General features: G+C 36.8%; 2 protein-coding genes and 1 long non-coding RNA gene across 7 annotated transcripts; all 3 read left to right on the plus strand.

The window, feature by feature from the left end:
• The first annotated feature begins 1,289 nt into the window (after positions 1 to 1,289).
• On the plus strand, positions 1,290 to 3,289 carry LOC117629286 (IRK-interacting protein). The gene is made up of 2 exons (XM_034361828.1): positions 1,290 to 1,574; positions 1,712 to 3,289. Exons 1-2 carry the CDS (start codon positions 1,470 to 1,472, stop codon positions 3,092 to 3,094), a joined length of 1,488 nt encoding a protein of 495 aa, XP_034217719.1. The 5' UTR covers positions 1,290 to 1,469; the 3' UTR covers positions 3,095 to 3,289.
• A 6,197-nt stretch (positions 3,290 to 9,486) lies between these two features.
• LOC117627550 (SNARE-interacting protein KEULE) lies at positions 9,487 to 18,621 on the plus strand. Of its 5 annotated transcripts, XM_034359674.1 has the most exons (21): positions 9,487 to 10,035; positions 10,652 to 10,710; positions 11,454 to 11,535; positions 12,046 to 12,124; positions 13,373 to 13,423; positions 13,536 to 13,632; positions 13,770 to 13,802; positions 14,003 to 14,128; positions 14,217 to 14,408; positions 14,502 to 14,585; positions 14,664 to 14,762; positions 14,840 to 14,916; positions 15,473 to 15,569; positions 16,102 to 16,227; positions 16,313 to 16,408; positions 16,484 to 16,603; positions 16,684 to 16,761; positions 17,527 to 17,717; positions 17,899 to 17,989; positions 18,079 to 18,168; positions 18,289 to 18,621. In XM_034359674.1, the coding sequence occupies exons 1-21, from the start codon at positions 9,963 to 9,965 to the stop codon at positions 18,340 to 18,342; spliced, it is 1,995 nt and encodes a 664-aa protein (XP_034215565.1). In that variant the 5' UTR covers positions 9,487 to 9,962; the 3' UTR covers positions 18,343 to 18,621. The 5 variants fall into 5 exon arrangements, with proteins under 5 accessions (XP_034215565.1, XP_034215566.1, XP_034215567.1 ...); XM_034359675.1 differs by lacking the exon at positions 13,770 to 13,802 and having other exon boundaries at positions 9,631 to 10,035; XM_034359676.1 differs by lacking the exons at positions 10,652 to 10,710; positions 11,454 to 11,535 and having other exon boundaries at positions 9,782 to 10,035.
• Positions 18,622 to 18,939: 318 nt separating this feature from the next.
• Positions 18,940 to 20,005, plus strand: LOC117628761. The gene is made up of 2 exons (XR_004586011.1): positions 18,940 to 19,397; positions 19,540 to 20,005. It is a non-coding gene; the product is annotated as an uncharacterized LOC117628761 (long non-coding RNA).
• Positions 20,006 to 20,051: the final 46 nt, after the last annotated feature.

The raw sequence follows: 20,051 nt of genomic DNA on the forward strand, positions 1-20,051 counted from the left end.
TTTTACTTTATCCCTGATTTTGATGCACAAACGACCCAGCTCTTAATTGCATTGCAGCATTCAAATTACATTTGCTACAACTGATCAGGTGGACCAACAAAAATTAATGCATATATATGTAGTACTTCAATGTGAATGTGAGTGAACACTAATGAAAATTTTCAGCTCCTCCTACTCTGTTTTTACTCCTTGTACTTGTTAAATTAGAGGACGCTTGTTTTGCTGGTTTTAATTAAACTGTGGTCGTGCAATTCAAATACAATACATGAAAGTGAGTTTTTGAGTGAGATGCAGAGATATACAAGTGAGTGGAAATGTAATTTATCCGTTCATATTTGATTGAATTGTTGTGAGTATCGCACATTTAAGATGGAAACGCTCAATATAGTGTTAACTGATTTTGAGTTTGATACTCACATTCTAATATCGGATCATAACCATATTATTAACTTGGCAAACCCAATTATCCCCCATTATTCCATAAGAGCAGTTCCACCGGGAGGCTCCAGCTTAGGCAAGAGGTCCCTTAGGTCCCCAATCCAGTTTCCAGCGCCCAAGTCTCGCCAGGGCAAGAACTAGGCTCCACCAAGCTGACTTAATGTTGACGTCATTGTGACGTTAGCAACCAATTTAAATACCAAAAAAAATGAAGGAAAAAAAGAACCAAAAATTTCAGAATTTTATTTATTTATAAATACCTAGCCATATTCTTCACTTCCCACATCAAAACTCTATACAAATTCATTTCCTCATATCTAATGTAAATAGCGGTTATTCTTAGGTTGCCATGAAAATTGATGGAAAACCAACAAAAAAATGACTATGACAGGCACTATTCATGTACATAGTAACAACTCTTACCTCCTATTGCCTTTTTTTCATAACAAATAAGTAGAAATGCTCTAAAAATTACTCAAGATACACATGATGGGGTGTGTTGTTGAGAGTATCCTATTTCTGATATGGAAACCTAAAAGAGCTTAAAAGATATTGAGTTTTTACCTAATTCACTTTAAACGCGTTAAGTGGGTCAAGTGGGTCAAAATCAAGTTATTAGTGTTTGACAATAACCTGCCTAATAAGTCGTTTGTTATGCTCCTCTATGTAAAGTAACCCTGCACTATCTATATAAGCTCTCACCCATCAAATCAAACTAATTATTATCTTATCTTTTTGGATGCAAGCAATTAGCTTAAGCTTCGTTTGACAGCGCGTGGCAACCAGTTTGCCTCCACGGTGATCCATAACCATGATTACTACACGACAAGAATTCAACATAAGAAAATGAAAAAAAAAACAAAAACAGACTGAAACACAGAGCGGAAGCAAAAACAGAGCACGAGCAAAGCAAGCACAAACCAAAACTCAGGAAGATAATAATGAGAAAAATTATATAAAAAAATTTAATTAAAAACCCACGTATATAGATATATGGCCATGACATCCACTCAGCTGAACCAACCCAAACAATGCCAGAACAAAACAACGCACCAAGATCAAACATGGCTCCTCCTCCTCCTCCTTCCTCCAAGTCCTCTCCTCCTCCTCCTCCTCCACCAACCCATTTCACCCCTGTAAGTTTTAATGCGTTTGTTTCTCGAGAAAATTATAGAAAAGAAAAGAAAATTTCCATCTTTCATGCCTAACTAAAGATACCCATTAGTTAGTTATTTTATTAATGGTTTGTTTTATTTTTGTTTGTTGGTTGCAGATTCAAGAATGTGATAAAGAAGGGCAAGAAGACGGGGATTGTACGGACATAGGAGTGAATACTACCACTCCAAAGCACCACCACCCAACGCCTCTTGCTCATCACAAAAACGGCAGACGCCAAAACACAAAGCGCTCCGACTCTGCAGATTCGGTCACCGCGGAAGAAGCGGACGACGGGTCGGTTTCCTGCAACAAGTGTCGTCCAAACGCCAGGGAGAAGATCTCCGTCGTTCCTCTGGACAACAATGGGATTCACAACAGAAACGCCTCGTCGTACATGCCGAGCCCAAACGGCATTCTCAAGTCGATTTTGTGGTCGTTTACTCGGAAGAGCCCGAGAACGCCAACGGCGGCCTACACGACGGCGAGAGAGGAGCAGTGGAAGATAGCGGTGGCGGAGCTCTCGCACAAGCTGGTTCACGCTACGAGGAAGAGAGACGAGGCTCAATTGGAAGCCTCGAGGCTCAAATACTCCATGGCCGAGCTCGAGAAGAAGCTGGACAAGCTCGAAATCTACTGCCACAATTTGAAATCTGGGCTTGACGAATGTAGCGGCAGCAACAACTCGTCGCCGTACCAATTGGGCAAGTCCCAAATCAATCGACGGCGTAGTTTTGGTGGATTCAACTCAAACGACGTCGTCGAGAAAGTGGTGGTGGAGAATTTCTTGGTTTCGGTCTCAGAGGCCCGGAATTCTATCAGGGGTTTGAGCAGGTCGCTTACTATGCAGCTCCGGCACATGGGTTTCGGCAAAGTGTATGAGAAAATCTCCGGTCTTCTTCAACCTTACGACGTGAAGCTCTCGGGTTCGAAAAACCCAAGAAGCTTGCTTTTTTACCTGGAGGCTCTGCTGAACAGAGCCTTCTTCGACGAGTTTGAGTCAGCTGGGTTTCAGAAGAACTCGTCCAGCCAAATCCTGAACCCAATTGAGAGGTGCGAGGCGAACTACACGTCGTTTAATGTGCTAAAGGGCTTGACTTGGGATGAGGTTTTGATCAAGGGGACGAAGCATTTCAGCGAGGAGTTTAGTGGGTTTTGCGACAGGAAAATGAGTGAGATTGTGGCTATGTTGGGCTGGAACAGGGCTTGGCCTGAGCCATTGTTGCAGGCTTTCTTTGGGGCTTCAAAGAGTGTCTGGTTGGTGCACCTTTTGGCCAACTCGATTCACCCGAGCTTGCCCATCTACCGGGTCGATAAAGGGGTTGGGTTCGACCCGGTTTACATGGAGGACATGGGCGTAGACAAGGCCAGGAAGCTGGTGCCGTCTGTGGTTAGGATCATGGTGGCGCCTGGGTTCTATGTGTATGGGAGTGTGGTCAAGTGCAAGGTGCTCTGCAGGTACAACAGCAGCGACAAGGATTTGGTTCAGTCTCCATCTTAATTATAGTTTAATTAATCAAACTTTTTTTTAATTTTGATTAGTTTGTTATACTTAATTTGCTGCTGTTTTGATCTGATTATGTGGTAATGATGGTTGTGTTACTTGTTAATGTCATGTGGTGTAATTTGGTGCTTGCATGGGATGTTAATTTTTACATTTTGGATCAAATGAAAGTTTAAACTGGAAAGTGGCAAATTTTTTTCCCAAAATTTTGTTCTGTTTGTTTGGTCCCTTCTGATCTTATACTACTAATTATAAAACAACCACTAAAACTGTCTTCATCCAACGGTCCTATTTTATGAAAAGTGGATAGAATCATAGAGTTACTCAAAATATATAAGCTAACCAAGATAAAAGATACTTCTCTTGTGAATCATTTTTGGATCTTCTAAATCCGAGTTGTGCTACATTTTAGTAGATGTATGCTGAAGCGAATTGCTAATGCGGGCAGGCCGACGATTGAATATTGATGCATGTTGACAAATGAGGTCGACGAGTGAATATTGATGCATGTGAAGTTCATAATGCATCAACTGTTCAATTTTGCGTATGTGTATTTTAGCGTATCATGTGTTGCAATAATGAAAGGAAGCTGTTCTTCTGAGAATTGCAAGCACAGTGCCCTATGGCAGAGCTGAAAAGCACAAGTCCTAGTTGAGCCAAAGATTTTTGACAAGGAAATAGTGTATTCATATTCATATGTAAGGAAATCTAGTCACTCCTTGGGATCAACTTCAAGCATGCCTGCAACTTCGTTTTTGGATTTTCTTTCACTGTCCTAGTATATAAAATGCACGGGTCAAACTTTCACGGTATACAATGTTATTGAGAAGTGAGAGAGATGTTTTGATGTTTCTTTCTTTCTTGTTCTTTTGCTTCGTGGGGGTGATGGGGAGATAAAATTGTCATTGGAAAAAAAGAAAATGTATTGGGCTTGGAGTTTCGTTGGCGAAAAGGCTAAGTTTGGGCTTTGTCCTTCAGCATGACACGTGACACTTCATCAAAGCGAAATTGTATAGTGAGAGTGGCATATATAGACTTTTCGTATGGACTTTTATATTAATCAGTATGATCATTTCATTAAATTTAAATAAAATTACTATTCAAATAAATACTGTTGTTAATATGGAGGTCCACATCGATAACTCATATATTGCAACCTCACCATAGAACGACTCCTCTATCAAAACCCCTAAAACCATTCATTTAAGCTATTTAGGGTACGCAACTGTTATTGACACTTAAAAAATGTCATTATGCATCTATTCCGTAATTTTTACAAAGTAAGCCTTGTTCATGCAAATTATTACTAATCGTAATGAAATACAACTGATATTTAAAATATACGGAAAAAAAAGAAGAGATTTCTAAAGGTTTGACGTGATGCCACTAAAACTTATCAGCTAATGATTTCTCCAGGAAGATTGATCTCCACCAAGCTGAGAAAGAGCGGAAAGGCACACATGATTTCTTGTGTTTCTTTGCCCCACTGTGCAATTGTCCCTCTGAGACCGTACAACACCACCTCTTTACAGGCTGGAGATCTACAAGAATTTGGATTTCTCTGAATCACCCCATCATAACATTTCTCAGTTCCTCTGACTCTGAGATTGGTTTTATCTGAAAATTTTGAAACATTAAGGCCGTTGGTAAATGCCAGAAGTGGCTCCAGCAGAGAGTGCCGTTTCACGTCTCCGCAATCTCACGAACGGCAATTATTGATAAAAAAGTATCTGCAATCTCATGAACGACAATTGTTGATTTAAAAAAAAAAAAAAGCATATGTAATCTGATGAACGACCGTTGTTCATTAAAAACTCCCAGATGCCAACTTCTGGGGGTGGGGTGCGATGCCAACTTGGGGAAAGGCCAAGTGGTGGTTTATGGGGATGAACTGTGGGGTCTTGTGTATATATACATATATATGGCCTGGAGATCAGACAAGGGCCTGCGGGACACTCTGAGCTGCCACTACTGGCACCTCCGAGCTTATGGTACCTTTGTGATGTCGCTCTCTTAGCTTTCCGTTATTCATATCCTTTTTTTTTAAGAGAATTTTTTTATAAAAAAAAATAATTTGTGGAAAACAAATAGATTAGGGATAGGCTTATAAGCGTGGTAAGATTAAAAAAAAACATTTGAGAACTAAACGTAGTAAATACGGGATCTAAATCTAACTTCTAAAGAATAAGTGAGTAAAATCAGTTGTTTTTAACATGTGTTAAAAAAGTATAAGTGAAATGAGTGGATTATCAGAGTAAACATGGGCCAAACAAAAAGTGAGATTGTATACAATGGGAGTTTCTTCGGTAAGGATTTTAAGTTAAGAATTGGTTAAGGACATTTTTTTTGGGTCGAAAGATGAAATTCATTCCAAGACCTCACCCAAAATGGAAAAGGCACAGAAACAACAAATAAAGCAACCCCGTAAGGAAACACAAAGAAACTAACCAATTTGCAATATCAGATAAACATGAACAAACAAACTGTCCAAGATAATGATATCATCATATAAACAACAAAACAACCCAGTAAGCAAAACAACATCAAGCACAACAGAAGAACTAAACCACAACATATCTACCACCATAAGCCTACTCTCATAATAGCCCCAAGGAAAGGGAAACAGAACCATGAGACATGAAAGAGGCGGTGCGAGCACCCAAGCCGTAGCGGTGCCGTAGCTTTACACAAATTTCACAATGTACGTGAGAAGTTGCATTTTGGGTTAGCTGTTGTAGCCAAGAGATGAATCCAGATCGAGAGGGGAGAGAGAAGGTTTGAGTGATGAACGGCATCAACCCGAAAAGCTCAATCTCCACCTGATTCGAAATCACCAATACACCTAAAGGAAGGCAAGGACCAATAAGAGGATAGCCAAGGACAACGCTAAGAAGATTGGAATGGTGAAGATTTAGGGGAGCACACACGAATAGAGGCATGAAGCCCCAGAAATGAGCAAGAAAGCTCGAGCATGTTATAAGCTCTACACACAGAGCAAGCTTCGGGCCCAGCAAAACAGGGGGTGAAAATACCTATAGGATGACTTAAAACACTAAAAGAGTAAAGTTTGCGTTTTGAATAGTCAAGAGTAATACAGTAATATATAAAAACACGCCAAAGGGATTGATACGATGTATCAATCCTTTACAGTACAAAACGTAAAAACAGATAAAAACACAAAAGTTATTTTACGTGGTAAAACCCCATATTTGGGGAAAATCCACGGGACCTGATAGTCCAAGGCAAATCCACTATAGAACGATAATTACAAGAAGTATACAAACTTGTCTTAGACACTCTAGACAACGTACCAACTTCTTCGTAACTCAACTTCTCGCGGGATGATCTTTCGACACTCCTTATATTGAACGCAATACTGGTCACAATTGCTTCAAGCTCGCCGGAGTTCTTCCAACTCTCCTTATGTTGAATCCGATACTGGTCATGATCGATTCAAGCTCACTGGAGAAAAACCGCCACAACGGTCTTGGTGCGCTCAACCGTATGAGTCACCGAACATGCAAATGAATGCAATATGAATACAAAGATAAATCACCAAGATAATCTTACTCTTGATGATTTATCCTTCTGGAAAATAAAGTACAGCAACTTTCTTTTGTGTGTATGAAAACTCAAGAAATACTCTAATCGTTGAAAGTTGTTAAACGAATGAAAACCAAGCCTTGCTTTTTATAATAGTTTTCAAAACTAGAAACAAGATCAATTACTTCCTAATCGACATATTATTTTTCCAAAATTAGACTAATTGATTTCCAATCAAATAAGACTTTTAATGTTCAAAACTGGAAAGCAATTTATAAAATAAATTAATCTTTCTTAAAATAAAAAGTCTTCTTAATCAAAATGTTAATCAGATTGTGAGTTTGAAATAATGCTTGAAATACCACAATCAGGATGCATGATTGAATGAAGAATTTACCTTAGTGATCGTTGGTTGACATATAAGCCTTCAGAGCATATCTTGAAATTTTGACAGCCACCATCACAACTAATTTACCATCTATATTTAGTCTAATTTGTCTCTAGGAGATGCCAAGCACAAAATCAATACTAACATGGGGTAGAACATATGGCGAAAGAAATCGAACATGAGTTGGAGAGACGTGCACGCAAGGGCAAACTTGAAAATTTGCAAGTTTGGACCCGTCGATTTTCGAAGAGAATGGCAACGCGAGTAGAACCCATTGCTTTGCTATGATGTACTGGCTTTTTTGGGCATCCGAGATCGTTTAGTAGCCCAAAATCCAGTTTTTGTGTTTGAGTTTTTGGAAACTTTGTTATATTTCCTATTTTAAATCCTTGTTTATTCCTAGGATTTCTAGGGTATTTAAACAACTTTAAACCCGTGGTTAGGGTTATGGTATGTTATTCCATATTATCAAAATAACTAGAGGTTCCCTCATGGTGGATTCTAGAGTTGTGTGTTTTAGGCTAAATCTTAGTCATCCAATTGTCACATTGCGTCAATATCCATATGCTTCGAGAGGAACCTCGAAAGAGAAACAAAACAATGTTGAGGGGAATACGGAGGGGCCTCCCCCTCAAAGAGATGAAACAACGCTAAAGGTTGGGTGACCAATTTTCGCTAGGGTTGGCATCTCAGTCATTCATTATATGTGAACTATTAAGGTGAAAGAATAGTTTTTTTTGTCTCAAGTAACAAACAATGAGAATTCTCTTAAATAAGAGTATAGATATATGCCACTAATTGTCAAAAAAAAGTATAGATATATGTGAATTTTTATTGTCCGACAACTTTTATAACTGTTTGATTATCAAGTTATGAAATTACCTGTAAGATGACTAATAGTGCCTAGAGGGGGGAACATGCCAATTAAAAATTATAATTAATAAATAAAAATAAACTTCAGTTGCATGATTGATATGACTTATCAATCCTGAAACATGCAGAACATAAAATAAAGGAACACACAGAGTTATTTTAAGTAGTAAAACCTCATTTCTAGGAAAAATTCATGGGACTCCTCAGTCCAAAACAAATCCACTATAGAACGATGATTACAAGAAGAACTCACACACTTATCCTAGACACATTCTAGATAATGTTTACTGATTTCTTCGTAACTCAACTTTTGTCACGAGATGACCTTCCAACTCTCCTTATGTTGAACCCGATACTTGTCATGATTGATTCAAACTCACCTGAGAAAAACCGCCACCATGGTCTTGGTACCCTCAACTATATGAGTCAACAATGAATGCAATATGAATGATAAAAGTGTTTGATAAATCACCAAACACTTAATGATTTATCACAAATAAAAACGCAGTTTAAGCATGCAAAACTGATGTTCAAAGCTGTGAAAGATGAAGAAGACAAAGGTCTTCTTTTATATGCTTTTTGCTCCACCAAAAAATAAAACCACGTTAAAAAAGATGAGACTAATTTTCACACAAATAAATTCAATCACCAAAGATTTTTGTCATATTCTAAAGTTAAGGAATGCGTGGTCCAATCAATAGGAAAATAAAAACCCAACAAAGGAAATTTATGATAATCCCACCATTAAAGGCGTCCTAATATTTTTAGGTCAACTACCAAGAATATCTCAACACCTTTAATAATGTGATCTGATTAAAACTTGATTTGCAAGTAAATTACTTAAAAGATAAGTAACAAATCATGGATGAAAGAAAGAAAGAATAAGTAAAAAAAAAGATATTGCAAAATATGCCTAAATGAGATGCACTCCTAAAGGGATTCTAATTGATTAAAATCAAGGAAGATCACTGAAATAAAATTATATTAGATTCCAAAAAACGTTCCTATTATGAGTGCATGAAAAATGACATATCTTACCCTTCATATCAAATGTCTAATACGTGTTAAGTCACAATTCTGAAATTCGAAAATTGCTGAATTGTTTCAATTCTACAGTTTCTGACAATCAGAGACATCAATTTTACTTTAACCTTACAACAAAATAACACTTCCAAACTAATACTCAGTTCTAGAAAATGCCAACACAATTTCATACTAACAAGTTCACTATATTATATTGTGATATAGATTAATCATATTTAATTGGAATATTTTCTTATTAAACGAGAGTTTGCACGAAAGAAAGATTGAAAAGAAGCTTCACCCGAAAAGATTCACATCAAAGTTTCTTTATTTATTGGAATAAACCACAAGAAGATGACAGGCCTGAAAAGCATTTTTTTGGATGGTAACTGCTAACTTGGTAAATACCAGAAATCAATTTATTTATAATTTTACAAGGGTCATTGTAGATTCAACCGAACGTCATTTCTTTCTTTTTATTTATTTTTTAAAATATAAAAATGCACGTAAAAACCAGAAATGCCAGAAAAGAAAAAGAAAAAGTGAAATCTTCGTCAAAGCCACAACAACAACAGCAGCAGGCATAGAAATTTCCAAATTTTCCTCTGAAAAAATCTCTACAACAACTACAAGAAAATAAATATAACAAATGAGAAGAAGAAGGGATCAAGTCTTTTCTTTTTCTCAATTTCTCTGTCTCCCTCTCTCTTTTCTCTCTCTTTCTCTCTCCTCTTTCTTTCAGCCAACGCGAATTGTATTTGCCGGTTCAACATTCCCTCAAAGTCAACACGTCACCACCCCATTACCTTCGGAATTAAAATCATCCATTTTCGTAATTAACTTCCACTTGAAGAAAGAAAACTAGAAAAAAAAAAAAAAAAAAAGGAAAATTCCATTCTCTCTCTCTCTCTCTCTCTCTCTCTGTGCGACCTCCACCACTGCGCGATCTCTCTCTCTCTCTCCCTCTCCGAGTCTTCCTGCTCGCGAATCGATCGGTCTGGAAAGGAAGAAGAAGAGAAAGGAGAAAAAGCTAGGACTATGTCGTTCTCCGACTCCGATTCGTCGTCCTATGGCGGCGACTACAAGAATTTTAAGCAAATCAGCCGTGACCGTGAGTTCCCTCCCTCTCCCCCTTACTCGTTGTCCTTTCATTTCACTTCAGTTTCTTTGATTATGAATTTGAATAATTAATGGCTATCTTATTCGAGCTGTAGGTAAACGAATTTGTGTTCTAATTGGTTCAGAGTTTATTGGATACTGAATGATTTAAGTGATTTAGTAAAATGGCAGTAGACGTTCAGAAATTAGAAGTTCAATGAATTTATGGAGTTAGTAATCTGTGACTGCATCTACAATTGGTAATGGATGAACTATAAGGTGAGATAGCTAGCTCATGCTGTGTAAAATGTGGAAGGACCAATTATCCGTTGTGGTGCAATTTGCACCAGCTAGGGCAGATTGTATAGGTTGAAAATCTTGTGATAAAGTTCAGAATTCTTTTATAGGGGTGTTGACCAGCTTGTTCTAAAATATGGATCATCATTACCTTTTTTTCATGATTGTGGACAACTAATTCTTTATGATTGACGCCGACGATATTGTAGTTTTGTTATTATAAATGTTGTCAGATATAAATATGTTAAAATTAGTTTGTTGTGTGGCCATTTTCTGACAGATCGCCTGGTAATTGATCTTTTCTGGTTATTTGTCCCAAATTTTATGTTTAGGATTATTGATTGAAATGCTTCGGTCCTGCAAAACGGGGGACTCAAAAGCAACCTGGAAGGTAAATGCAGCTTATATTAAGATGTCATTCGTGGTAGATATATGCACTGCTTGTGATTATTTTGGAGGATTCATGCCCCCTTTTCTCTCTCTACACGGATTTGTATATATGTATATCTATTATGTATATCATGCATCTGTCTTTTGATTTATAAATTGATGTGCAAGTAATTGAAAAGTGTTTTCATATATTGCATGGATATGGTTTCAAGTAATATCTTTGATAATTTTTTAAAATTTCTGTAAGTTTAGTATCGTATTTGTAAGTTGTAAAAATTAAAAAAAATTGTATCAAAATAAGTATCAGGAATTTTTTTGAACGTCAACTGGAAATACATGTCGTTGATGTGCTTATTATGTGTATACTGCTTGTTTTTCTTTTGGGTCTATGATTGATAAAATTCAGCAGGTGTACTGTTAAGGGTGTTTCTTAGTTTTATGTACTCTGGAATATATTTGGTCAATGAATGATTTGATCAAGGACTCAAGGACTCTTAACAGTTGGGAAATGTGACACCATCTTTAGGGTAATGAATTATCATATTTCTTTTTATTTTGTTAACCCATTTGCTCTGCAATAAGCTGCCACACATTGAATTTTCTCACACTGGCTAATATCCTCCTCCTCCTCCTCCTCCTCTCTCTCTCTCTCTCTCATAAACTGGTTGATGATTTTCAATGTGATAATATTCTTCTTTGGTTACCTGCATGTTTCATGTCGTCCTTGAATCTATATCTCTGCAGGTACTTATTATGGACAAACTTACTGTTAAGATAATGTCTTACGCGTGCAAAATGGCTGATATTACAGACGAAGGCGTTTCATGTAAGGATCAAAAGGACCTTTCTTGAGAAGGTTTTTTGCTCTTTTGGGTGTTGTCTTGGTATTAGCTTTCTGCCCAATCTGTGTTGTTACCAGTTGCACGAAGAGATGCTACAATGTTATTATCCTCCTGTTTTTTTTTTTTGGTCAATCACAATTTACCTAACCTCAGAACAGCATGCTGCATGGTTTTTCTTATGTTTGTGCTGTAGCTGTTCTGGCATTGCCTTATGTTAGTTTAATCAGTTGTCCTGTCTTTTGGGCTGAGGTAAGCATTCAGTGGTCCAGTTAGGCAAACTGATAGACTAGTTATATCTCATGTGATTATAGATTTGTGAAAAAACATCGTTGACATTTTAAGCTAATAAGTGTTTGCCGTTTTCTTCTCCCCCTTAAGTTTTTTTTTTTTTTTTTAAGCCAATCAATTATGATTCTATATTGGTATTCCTTTTATTACATGTTCAGTAGTTGGTTTTATTTCTACTAGTTAACGGAATTCATATTTTCTTGCAGTGGTTGAAGACATATATAGGCGAAGACAGCCATTGCCCTCCATGGATGCCATATACTTCTTCCAGCCTACCAAAGAAAAGTACTACTGATTTAATTTTTTTCATGTTCATTTTTACTATTAATGGTATTAAGTAAATGATGATTGATACTTCTTAGATAGATTGGTTGTTCATCCAGCCTTCCAAAGAGATGTAATACTTTTTAAACTTTGTTGGGATTAATTTTCACGACCAATTTTTTAACTATATGAAAATTGATACCTCTTTTATAGGTTAATTGGACTTTTTCTCTGTTTTACGCAGTCTCTGCTTTGCTTGTTCTTGCTAGTTCTTTTTGTCTTTTCCCTTAGATTATATTTAAAAGTGAAATTAGAGTTAGGTAATGAGGGGGCGGAGAGGGGGAGGGGAAGGACTTGGGACTAATGCCCTCTCCTTTCCCCATTGATGTAAGAAGAACTAAGAGCTACCCTTCTAATCTAATGTCATACATAGGTGGACTGCTTTGTGAATCTGTATTACAGAACCTCATTATGCATTATACCAATTCTGTTTTGAGCCCAAACGTAAGAGAGAAAGTGAGAGCTCATTTTGTTATTAAGTATGCTGTTATGTAAATGAGTCAATCTATGTGTTGAATGTATTATTCTTATAGCATTTTGGTACTATGGTTCCTTAATGAATCTTTCCAGAATCTAAAACCATTTTTAGTCATCATCCAAATAACTTAAGCTTTTAGGAATATTGGTAACTAACAGAACTTATCATGATAGTGGAGTGAGAGATCCTGTATTCAAATCCCTACAACTTAACCTCGCAGTTTATGTTATTTCATGTGTTGGATTCTCTAAGGGTGGAGAGAGGCTCACACTTGAAGCGAGGTTAGAATATAAAGCACTTATTGGTGCACATCCGAACAACTTAATCTTTTGGGAGTAGTGGTACAATAACAGAACTTAACAATCACAAATTGAGACCTCATAATTTGATTGAATTATTAACTACATTATTGAATTTGGTTGGAATGGCAGTCATTGTGTTAGTCTCTGTTCTTAAACCGCCTGTTTCTGGTTGAATTTCTGTGAGATATGTTTTTGACCCAAAAACGTTTCCTTGTTCTTTCTCACCTCTGTTTCTGGAATCATAAGCAATGTTCATGTTTTCTCTTTAAAAAATTATTTTGGGAATAGATGTGAAATAAGAAAATGTTCTCAGTTATGGTAACGTCAAAATTCATTATTGGAATCATTTCCTCTTTCCTGTTGCGTTTTCAACATCAGACATATGGATGGAAACCTTTCTAACTCTCTCTCTGTGGTGCTAATTTGCAGCGTGATCATGTTCTTGTCCGACATGTCTGGAAGAGCACCATTATACAGGAAGTATGTGCAGGAATATCAGTTATTTTTCTTGTTCTAGTTGTTTGTGTGATTTTATCGCATGGAAGTCTGAATCTTTTAATGGTTTCTCCCCATGTATTTTTTCTATGTGTAGGGCATTTGTTTTCTTCAGCTCTCCTATTTCAAAAGAATTGGTTGGTCACATCAAGAAGGATGCAACTGTTTTAACTCGCATAGCTGCATTAAGAGAGGTTGCATTTCTTTTTCATGGAAATTATTTGTTCTTAGATTAGTGATTTTGCCAAACTTTGCATATCAGCCAGTTGCTTCTTTCTTTGTTATTGCTTAAACGTTTATCAGCAGATTCTAAGTTTGGATAAATATGCAGATGAATTTGGAATATTTTGCTATAGACAGCCAGGTATGTGCAGTCTCATGATTTGTAGTCCTTATTTATATAATTAAGATATCCCTTTTTAAAAGAAATTGTTTTAAAAAAAATTCACAAAAATTTAAGTTTCAAAACATCTTAAGTTGGGAAATCATTTATAGATTTTTACAGTGATTTTGTTCAAAACTAAGGGTTCATTGATTTTCTATTCTGTAATCGTCTTTGCCCAGGCTTTTGTCACCAACAATGAGAGGGCTTTAGAGGAACTTTATGGGGATGAGGAGGATTCACGCAAAGGAGTTGCATGTTTGAATGTGATGGCTGCTCGTGTTGCCACAGTTTTTGCTTCGTTAAGGGTACATGTTGTAATTGAATGTATTTTGATTCAAGATTTTAGTAATTTATTTATTTTTCTGAAGCACCTAATTGCCTCTAATTTCCTAGGAATTTCCATTTGTCCGCTATCGAGCTGCCAAGTCACTTGATGCCACCACGATGACCACATTTCGTGATTTAATTCCTACAAAGCTTGCTGCTGGGATCTGGGATTGTCTCATGAAATATAAAAAAACCATTCCGAACTTCCCTGAGACAGAAACATGCGAGTTGCTTATCCTTGACAGATCTGTAGATCAGGTTTTTAGGTGCATGTGTTGGTTATAAAAACATATCATGCTTAGTGGTCCTTGTCTTTATTATTATAATGAATATTCACATCTGAATTTTCAGATTGCACCTATCATACATGAATGGACATATGATGCTATGTGTCACGACTTATTAAATATGGATGGAAATAAATATGTGCATGAGGTAAGTTGAAACATCCATTTATGTACATATGCTTTCAAATTTTGTGATGGATACTTTATCAAGGAACTGTATGTACAGGTTCCAAGCAAAACTGGTGGTCCACCTGAGAAAAAAGAGGTTCTTTTAGAGGATCATGATCCAATCTGGCTTGAGCTTCGCCATGCACATATAGCAGATGTATGTCCTGTGCCTATACTTATCTTCTGGGATTTTCCTTAGCTTTTTTATTTTTAATCACAAACTACCCTTGTCAGGCTAGTGAAAGGTTGCATGAGAAAATGACTAATTTCATAACAAAGAATAAGGCTGCACAAATCCACCATGGTGCAAGGTTAGTGTGTATTTACTCTTAAAAACTGTCATAAGCGACGTACTTGTTTCATTTTTTTAAAATGAATTTGAATTATTTATTTATTTCCTAACTTTCCTTCAATATGGAGATAGATAGCTATAAGACACCATTTTGATCAGAATCTACATCTAAATGAAAATTGGTTGGCATGTAATATTACATAAAATACCCTTTTATCATTTGAGTTGCGCCTAGGGTTGCTCTATAAAGGGCAATGCAAATGTCTATTTGGGTTTTGCTGACATCTGGAATGACTCCACCGTGTAAGATATTTCCATAATGTGACTGCTCTCCTTCCAAAAAAAGGATATGTGATTTGCTCTTTTAGGATTTTTATTATTGGTATTTAAATTTAACCCAAATTTGTGTATAAATAAAATAATTTGATCTTTAATTATTTTCATGCCCTTTTTTTTTCTATCGATTGTATCATACGTGTAAATTTCTTTTAATGTTTGGAAGCTTATGCAAGTCTATTTGGTATGTCAATTTTTGTCTTGTTCTGTTTCTCACCTAAACATTCACCTTTATATAGAGATGCTCGGGAACTATCTACGAGGGACTTGCAAAAGATGGTTCAAGCATTGCCGCAATACAGTGAACAAATTGACAAGCTATCCCTTCATGTTGAGGTTAGTTCTTTGATAGATTATCTAATTTAAAGTATCAGTTTGATTTATAAAATTCCAACAAGTTAAAAATTGGTTTAAGGATTTAAGTTGCTTAAGTATATACGAAAACAACTTATGACAGTGGAGTCTTATTTGTTGTTCATTTGTAATTTCTATTATCTAATAAGGTTCTTAAAAAGAATATGTTTCTCAGCCTTTAAAAGAATGAATTATATGGATTGAGATATATTCATCCAACCAATTATCCTTTTGCCAATACTTATTTGCAAGCTTTGTCCAAATTTGTTTTCTTTTTCCTCTTGAACTTGCCAATTTCCTATTGGAAAAGATAATTTGAGGTTTCATTTTTACCTAACCAAGAGAAGCAACACAGCTCAAATTTCTGTTTCACAGAAAATACTAAATAAAAGTATAACTGGATGAGGTAAGATTTACATTAGAAGTGACAGCATATTGAATGACCAAAAGAAATTTCAAGCTGTTGACTTTAAGTATGATAGCCATGGCTTTAGGCAAAATTTGTTTATTCCAGATTGCAGGGAAAGTTAACAGAATTATCCGGGAGCTTGGGCTTCGAGAACTTGGACAGCTGGAGCAGGATCTTGTTTTTGGAGATGCAGGAATGAAAGATGTGATCAAATTTTTGAATACAAAAGATGTAAGAAACTATAGAAGTATATATATGGACGCACCAGATTCCTTGTCATCATATTTTGTAAAAAACATATACCATTTTTATGCAGGATACGACTGGTGAAAATAAGTTGCGGTTGTTGATGATTCTTGCAGCCATTTATCCTGAGAAATTTGAGGGTGAGAAGGGTCACAATTTGATGAAGGTTGGTACCACCCAAGGTCAATCAGTGTATAGCCTTAGACAAGTGTTCATTTGTGATAAATTTCTTTGTTTTCAGTTAGCAAAATTACCACCCGATGATATGAATGCTGTGAATAATATGAGATTGCTTGGGGGATCATCAGATACCAAAAAAAGCTCAATAGCCACTTTTTCTCTGAAGTTTGATATGCATAAGGTGAATGCATACATTATAATTTTTCTTTAGTTCTTTCAATCAGTTCATCGATATCTAACAAGAGGCTATTCAATTATCAGAAGAAACGTGGAGGTAGGAAAGAACGTCCAAGTGAAGGAGAAACATGGCAGCTTTCGCGTTTTTATCCCATCATAGAGGTACCTTTCAGTTGGTTTGGTTTGTACCCTTCTGAGCATATATGGAATGAATGGTCTGGCATGTCATATGATTGGAACACCTGTATAAAACTATGTCGGTTTATGGTAATGCTTCCAATCTACCTCTAAAATGTATTGGTTCCTGTTTATGGGACAATCAAACCAAGTATAAATGGGTAGCTTGTCTGTTAATTCGATGGCCATGTTGTTGAAGCTTTTGAATTCAAATGAAAAACAAAATATTAGTACTGATACATATTTATAATTGCTCATGTTAAGGTGATTGAGGTTTGCATTTATAAAACCTTTATGAGAAGGCATCTAATGATTCAATCGTCCTAAATAGAAGCTTTTGTCTCCTTGAGGGTTTACTGTGCTAGCAAATAGTGAGTCCTTTAATGTTGGGGTGGGCATGGTATTGTTTGCTAGTAGTAGTGTTATTGTTAGAATAGAGAAGAGACTTGGAATCTTGGAATTGCCACTTCTATTTGGCCTGTGCTTCATTTTATCGATCTTTCTTTATAATGTTTTCTTGTATTCAAATGGACCTTTCATGTGAAATTCGTGTGCTTAACAACAAAAGAAAAAGAAAAATAAACATGTAGCATTTGTTTGCTGATGAAGCTCACTTGGAGAAATATCACACGTAATTAAGGCCTCCATCTTATAATCATCACCATGTCGTGAGTCTACCATGCAACTCAGTTCCAATGGTTAAAGCTGCAAAGTTACGGATTTTGTATCCAAAATTCTCTCTTCTTTCAGGAACTTGTAGAAAACCTTAGCAAAGGTGAACTGTCTAAGGAGGATTATCCATGTTTAAACGACCCAAGTCCAACTTTTCACGGGACATCACATGGTGCAGCAATACATCAACCTCCAGTTGCTCATTCAATGAGATCAAGACGGGCACCAACATGGGCACGGCCGAAGAATTCCGATGATGGGTATTCAAGGTATCTTTGTGTGTGCAGCTGAGTTGTTATTCCCTTCATGATCAAGAAACCCTAAATAATCAGGGCTACTTATGGGATTATGCATTTTGAAACCTACCATATAGTAGTTGTGTGTCCTTCCAATGATTATTTATTTATTTTTCTCACAACTGTAATTTTATTTTTCTCCTGCTGCCTGTAGTGATTCAGTATTAAGGCATGCTTCTAGTGATTTCAAGAAGATGGGACAACGCATATTTGTAGTTATAGTAGGTGGAGCTACTAGATCAGAGGTACGAAAGTGTTCCACTTGTCCTTAAATGAAGTTATGATAATTGCTTTTTCTCGTTTATTGAGCTGAGAAATCATGTTTCGTTTTCAGCTAAGGGTTTGCCACAAGCTCACAACTAAGCTGAGGAGGGAAGTTGTTCTAGGCTCCTCATGTCTTGACGATCCTGCACCTTTTATTACGGTAATGAACTTTAGTTTTGATCTTCAAAGCTTGAGTAGACCTAATATCGTCAGACAATCTCCTACCATCCGCCCCAACTAGCAGTAATTTTAAAATGCTGTTGGCTGTTTTAATTTGCAGAAACTAAAAATGATGACGGCAAACGAGCTCTCGTTGGATGATCTCCAGATTTGAATGTGGAGGCGGCCATGGGAAAGGCTGGGAATGACATTGGTTGTCGCCAATCCAATCTGTAACCATAGATCCATGCATCATCTCATTGTATCCATATTCTTTTCCTTTTTTTTTTTTCTTTTTTTTTTTTTGGGTAAAGACACCTATTGATTTTGGTAGTGGCGCGTTAGACATTCTAGATGGAGCTTAGGCCCCGTTGGTTCTGTGAATCTGTATTATATTGACATGCTGAATCCAGTATTAATATGACCATTAGAAATTCAAAAAACTGAAGCCTAACAACTTTTCTTGCTGCAATGAGGATTGGCACTTTGTCCATTCTAACAGCAGACATAATAATTTGCCTAGGATGGTTAGGCAAATCTCCCTGATCATTAGAACATATGAACACAAACAGGGTGCACCAGTCAAAATGCACTCCACTTGGCTTTAGACGGTAAATTCCTCAACAGCTGTGGTTTAAAATCAGCAAGAAAAAACTTACTTTGAACATTCAAAAACAAAGCCCAAACCTCCCTAGACCTTGGACAGACGTCTACATGGAGGATAGATTCAGAATGCCATCCGCAAAAATTGCAAGAAGGATCAAGGGTTAACTCCCTTCTCAATCTCTGTTCATTAGAAAGCGCTTTACCTTGTAGCGCAAGCCAAAGAAAGATTTCCAATTTAGGAAGGATTTTCCACTTCCATAACAGCTTCCAGCTTCTCCAAAATCACTAAAGATAAGATTATAAGCAGATTTAAGTTAGCTGAAAAGGCCCCAAACCCAATGGGATATTTAATAATTCGTTGCACCACCTAAACCCTAAACCCTAAACCACACTCCTAAGACTCTCCACATCTCCCTTTCCAACTCACCACCCAATATAGTTACCCAACAATGCAGAACCTTGTAAAACACTTTTCCAAGTGGAATGATCTAATCTGGTTTGCAGACAAGGATCCAAAATAGATTGTCCCCTAAGGATCCAAAAAAGAACAAAAAAACCATCCAAGTTATTTTGCACGAGCAGCCAAAACAAGAAGAACAACCCACTCTGTTGAGAATGGCGAAGGTGAAATAGATATGGTGTTTACATGAAATCTTTTTATTTATTTAATGCCCATGAATAAAGAGAATGGTTTACATGTTTATTAAGTGTTTTTATTAGCCTTTGGGTCTAGTTTCCGTGATATGATTGGGTTTTGCTTTTGCAGAAAGAGGCCAGGACAGGAATGAGGAAGTACCCCCCAGGCAACATGAGAAGGCCAACCAGAAAAAACCCAACCAGGGAATAGCTGGCAGGAAGAAGGAAGTAGCCCCCGGCAGCGGGAGAAAGACAACCAGAAAAAACCCAAGAATGATGGCAAACCGAAAAGGAAGCGGATGTAGAAAACAAGCTGGAATGTAAGACGATGTTCAATGCGAGAAGGATTAGAGAGGGAGATAGAGAGAGAAATCAACTTGGATTGTAAGAAACCACAAGTGACCATATCAGTCTCTCCCAAAAGCCAATGTCTGTTGGTCTCTGTATTAGTGCATGTTTCTGCATACTGTTGAGCTTGAATGGATTCTTTTGTAGCACAAATTGGAGAAGAAGGAACATGCATCTGTTGTTTTTTATTAATACTATTGGGATAACTTTTGGTAATGTAAGGCTGAAATATTATTGACTTTCTACTACCTTTGGGACTCAATAGACTCATGTACGGCTGAAATATGCTCATAA

This window comes from Prunus dulcis, chromosome 5, assembly GCF_902201215.1.
Source record: "Prunus dulcis chromosome 5, ALMONDv2, whole genome shotgun sequence".
NCBI classification, from domain to species: Eukaryota; Viridiplantae; Streptophyta; class Magnoliopsida; order Rosales; family Rosaceae; genus Prunus; species Prunus dulcis.

Bases quoted from the DNA above. Each gene is read 5' to 3' on its own strand.
- LOC117629286 (XM_034361828.1), top strand. From the start codon at position 1,470: ATGCCAGAACAAAACAACGCACCAAGATCAAACATGGCTCCTCCTCCT. The intron at 1,575-1,711 runs GTAAGTTTTAAT...TGTTGGTTGCAG, and splicing joins CACCAACCCATTTCACCCCT to ATTCAAGAATGTGATAAAGA.
- LOC117627550 (XM_034359674.1), top strand. From the start codon at position 9,963: ATGTCGTTCTCCGACTCCGATTCGTCGTCCTATGGCGGCGACTACAAG. The intron at 10,711-11,453 runs GTAAATGCAGCT...ATATCTCTGCAG, and splicing joins ACTCAAAAGCAACCTGGAAG to GTACTTATTATGGACAAACT. The intron at 18,169-18,288 runs GTAATGAACTTT...TTTAATTTGCAG, and splicing joins ATCCTGCACCTTTTATTACG to AAACTAAAAATGATGACGGC.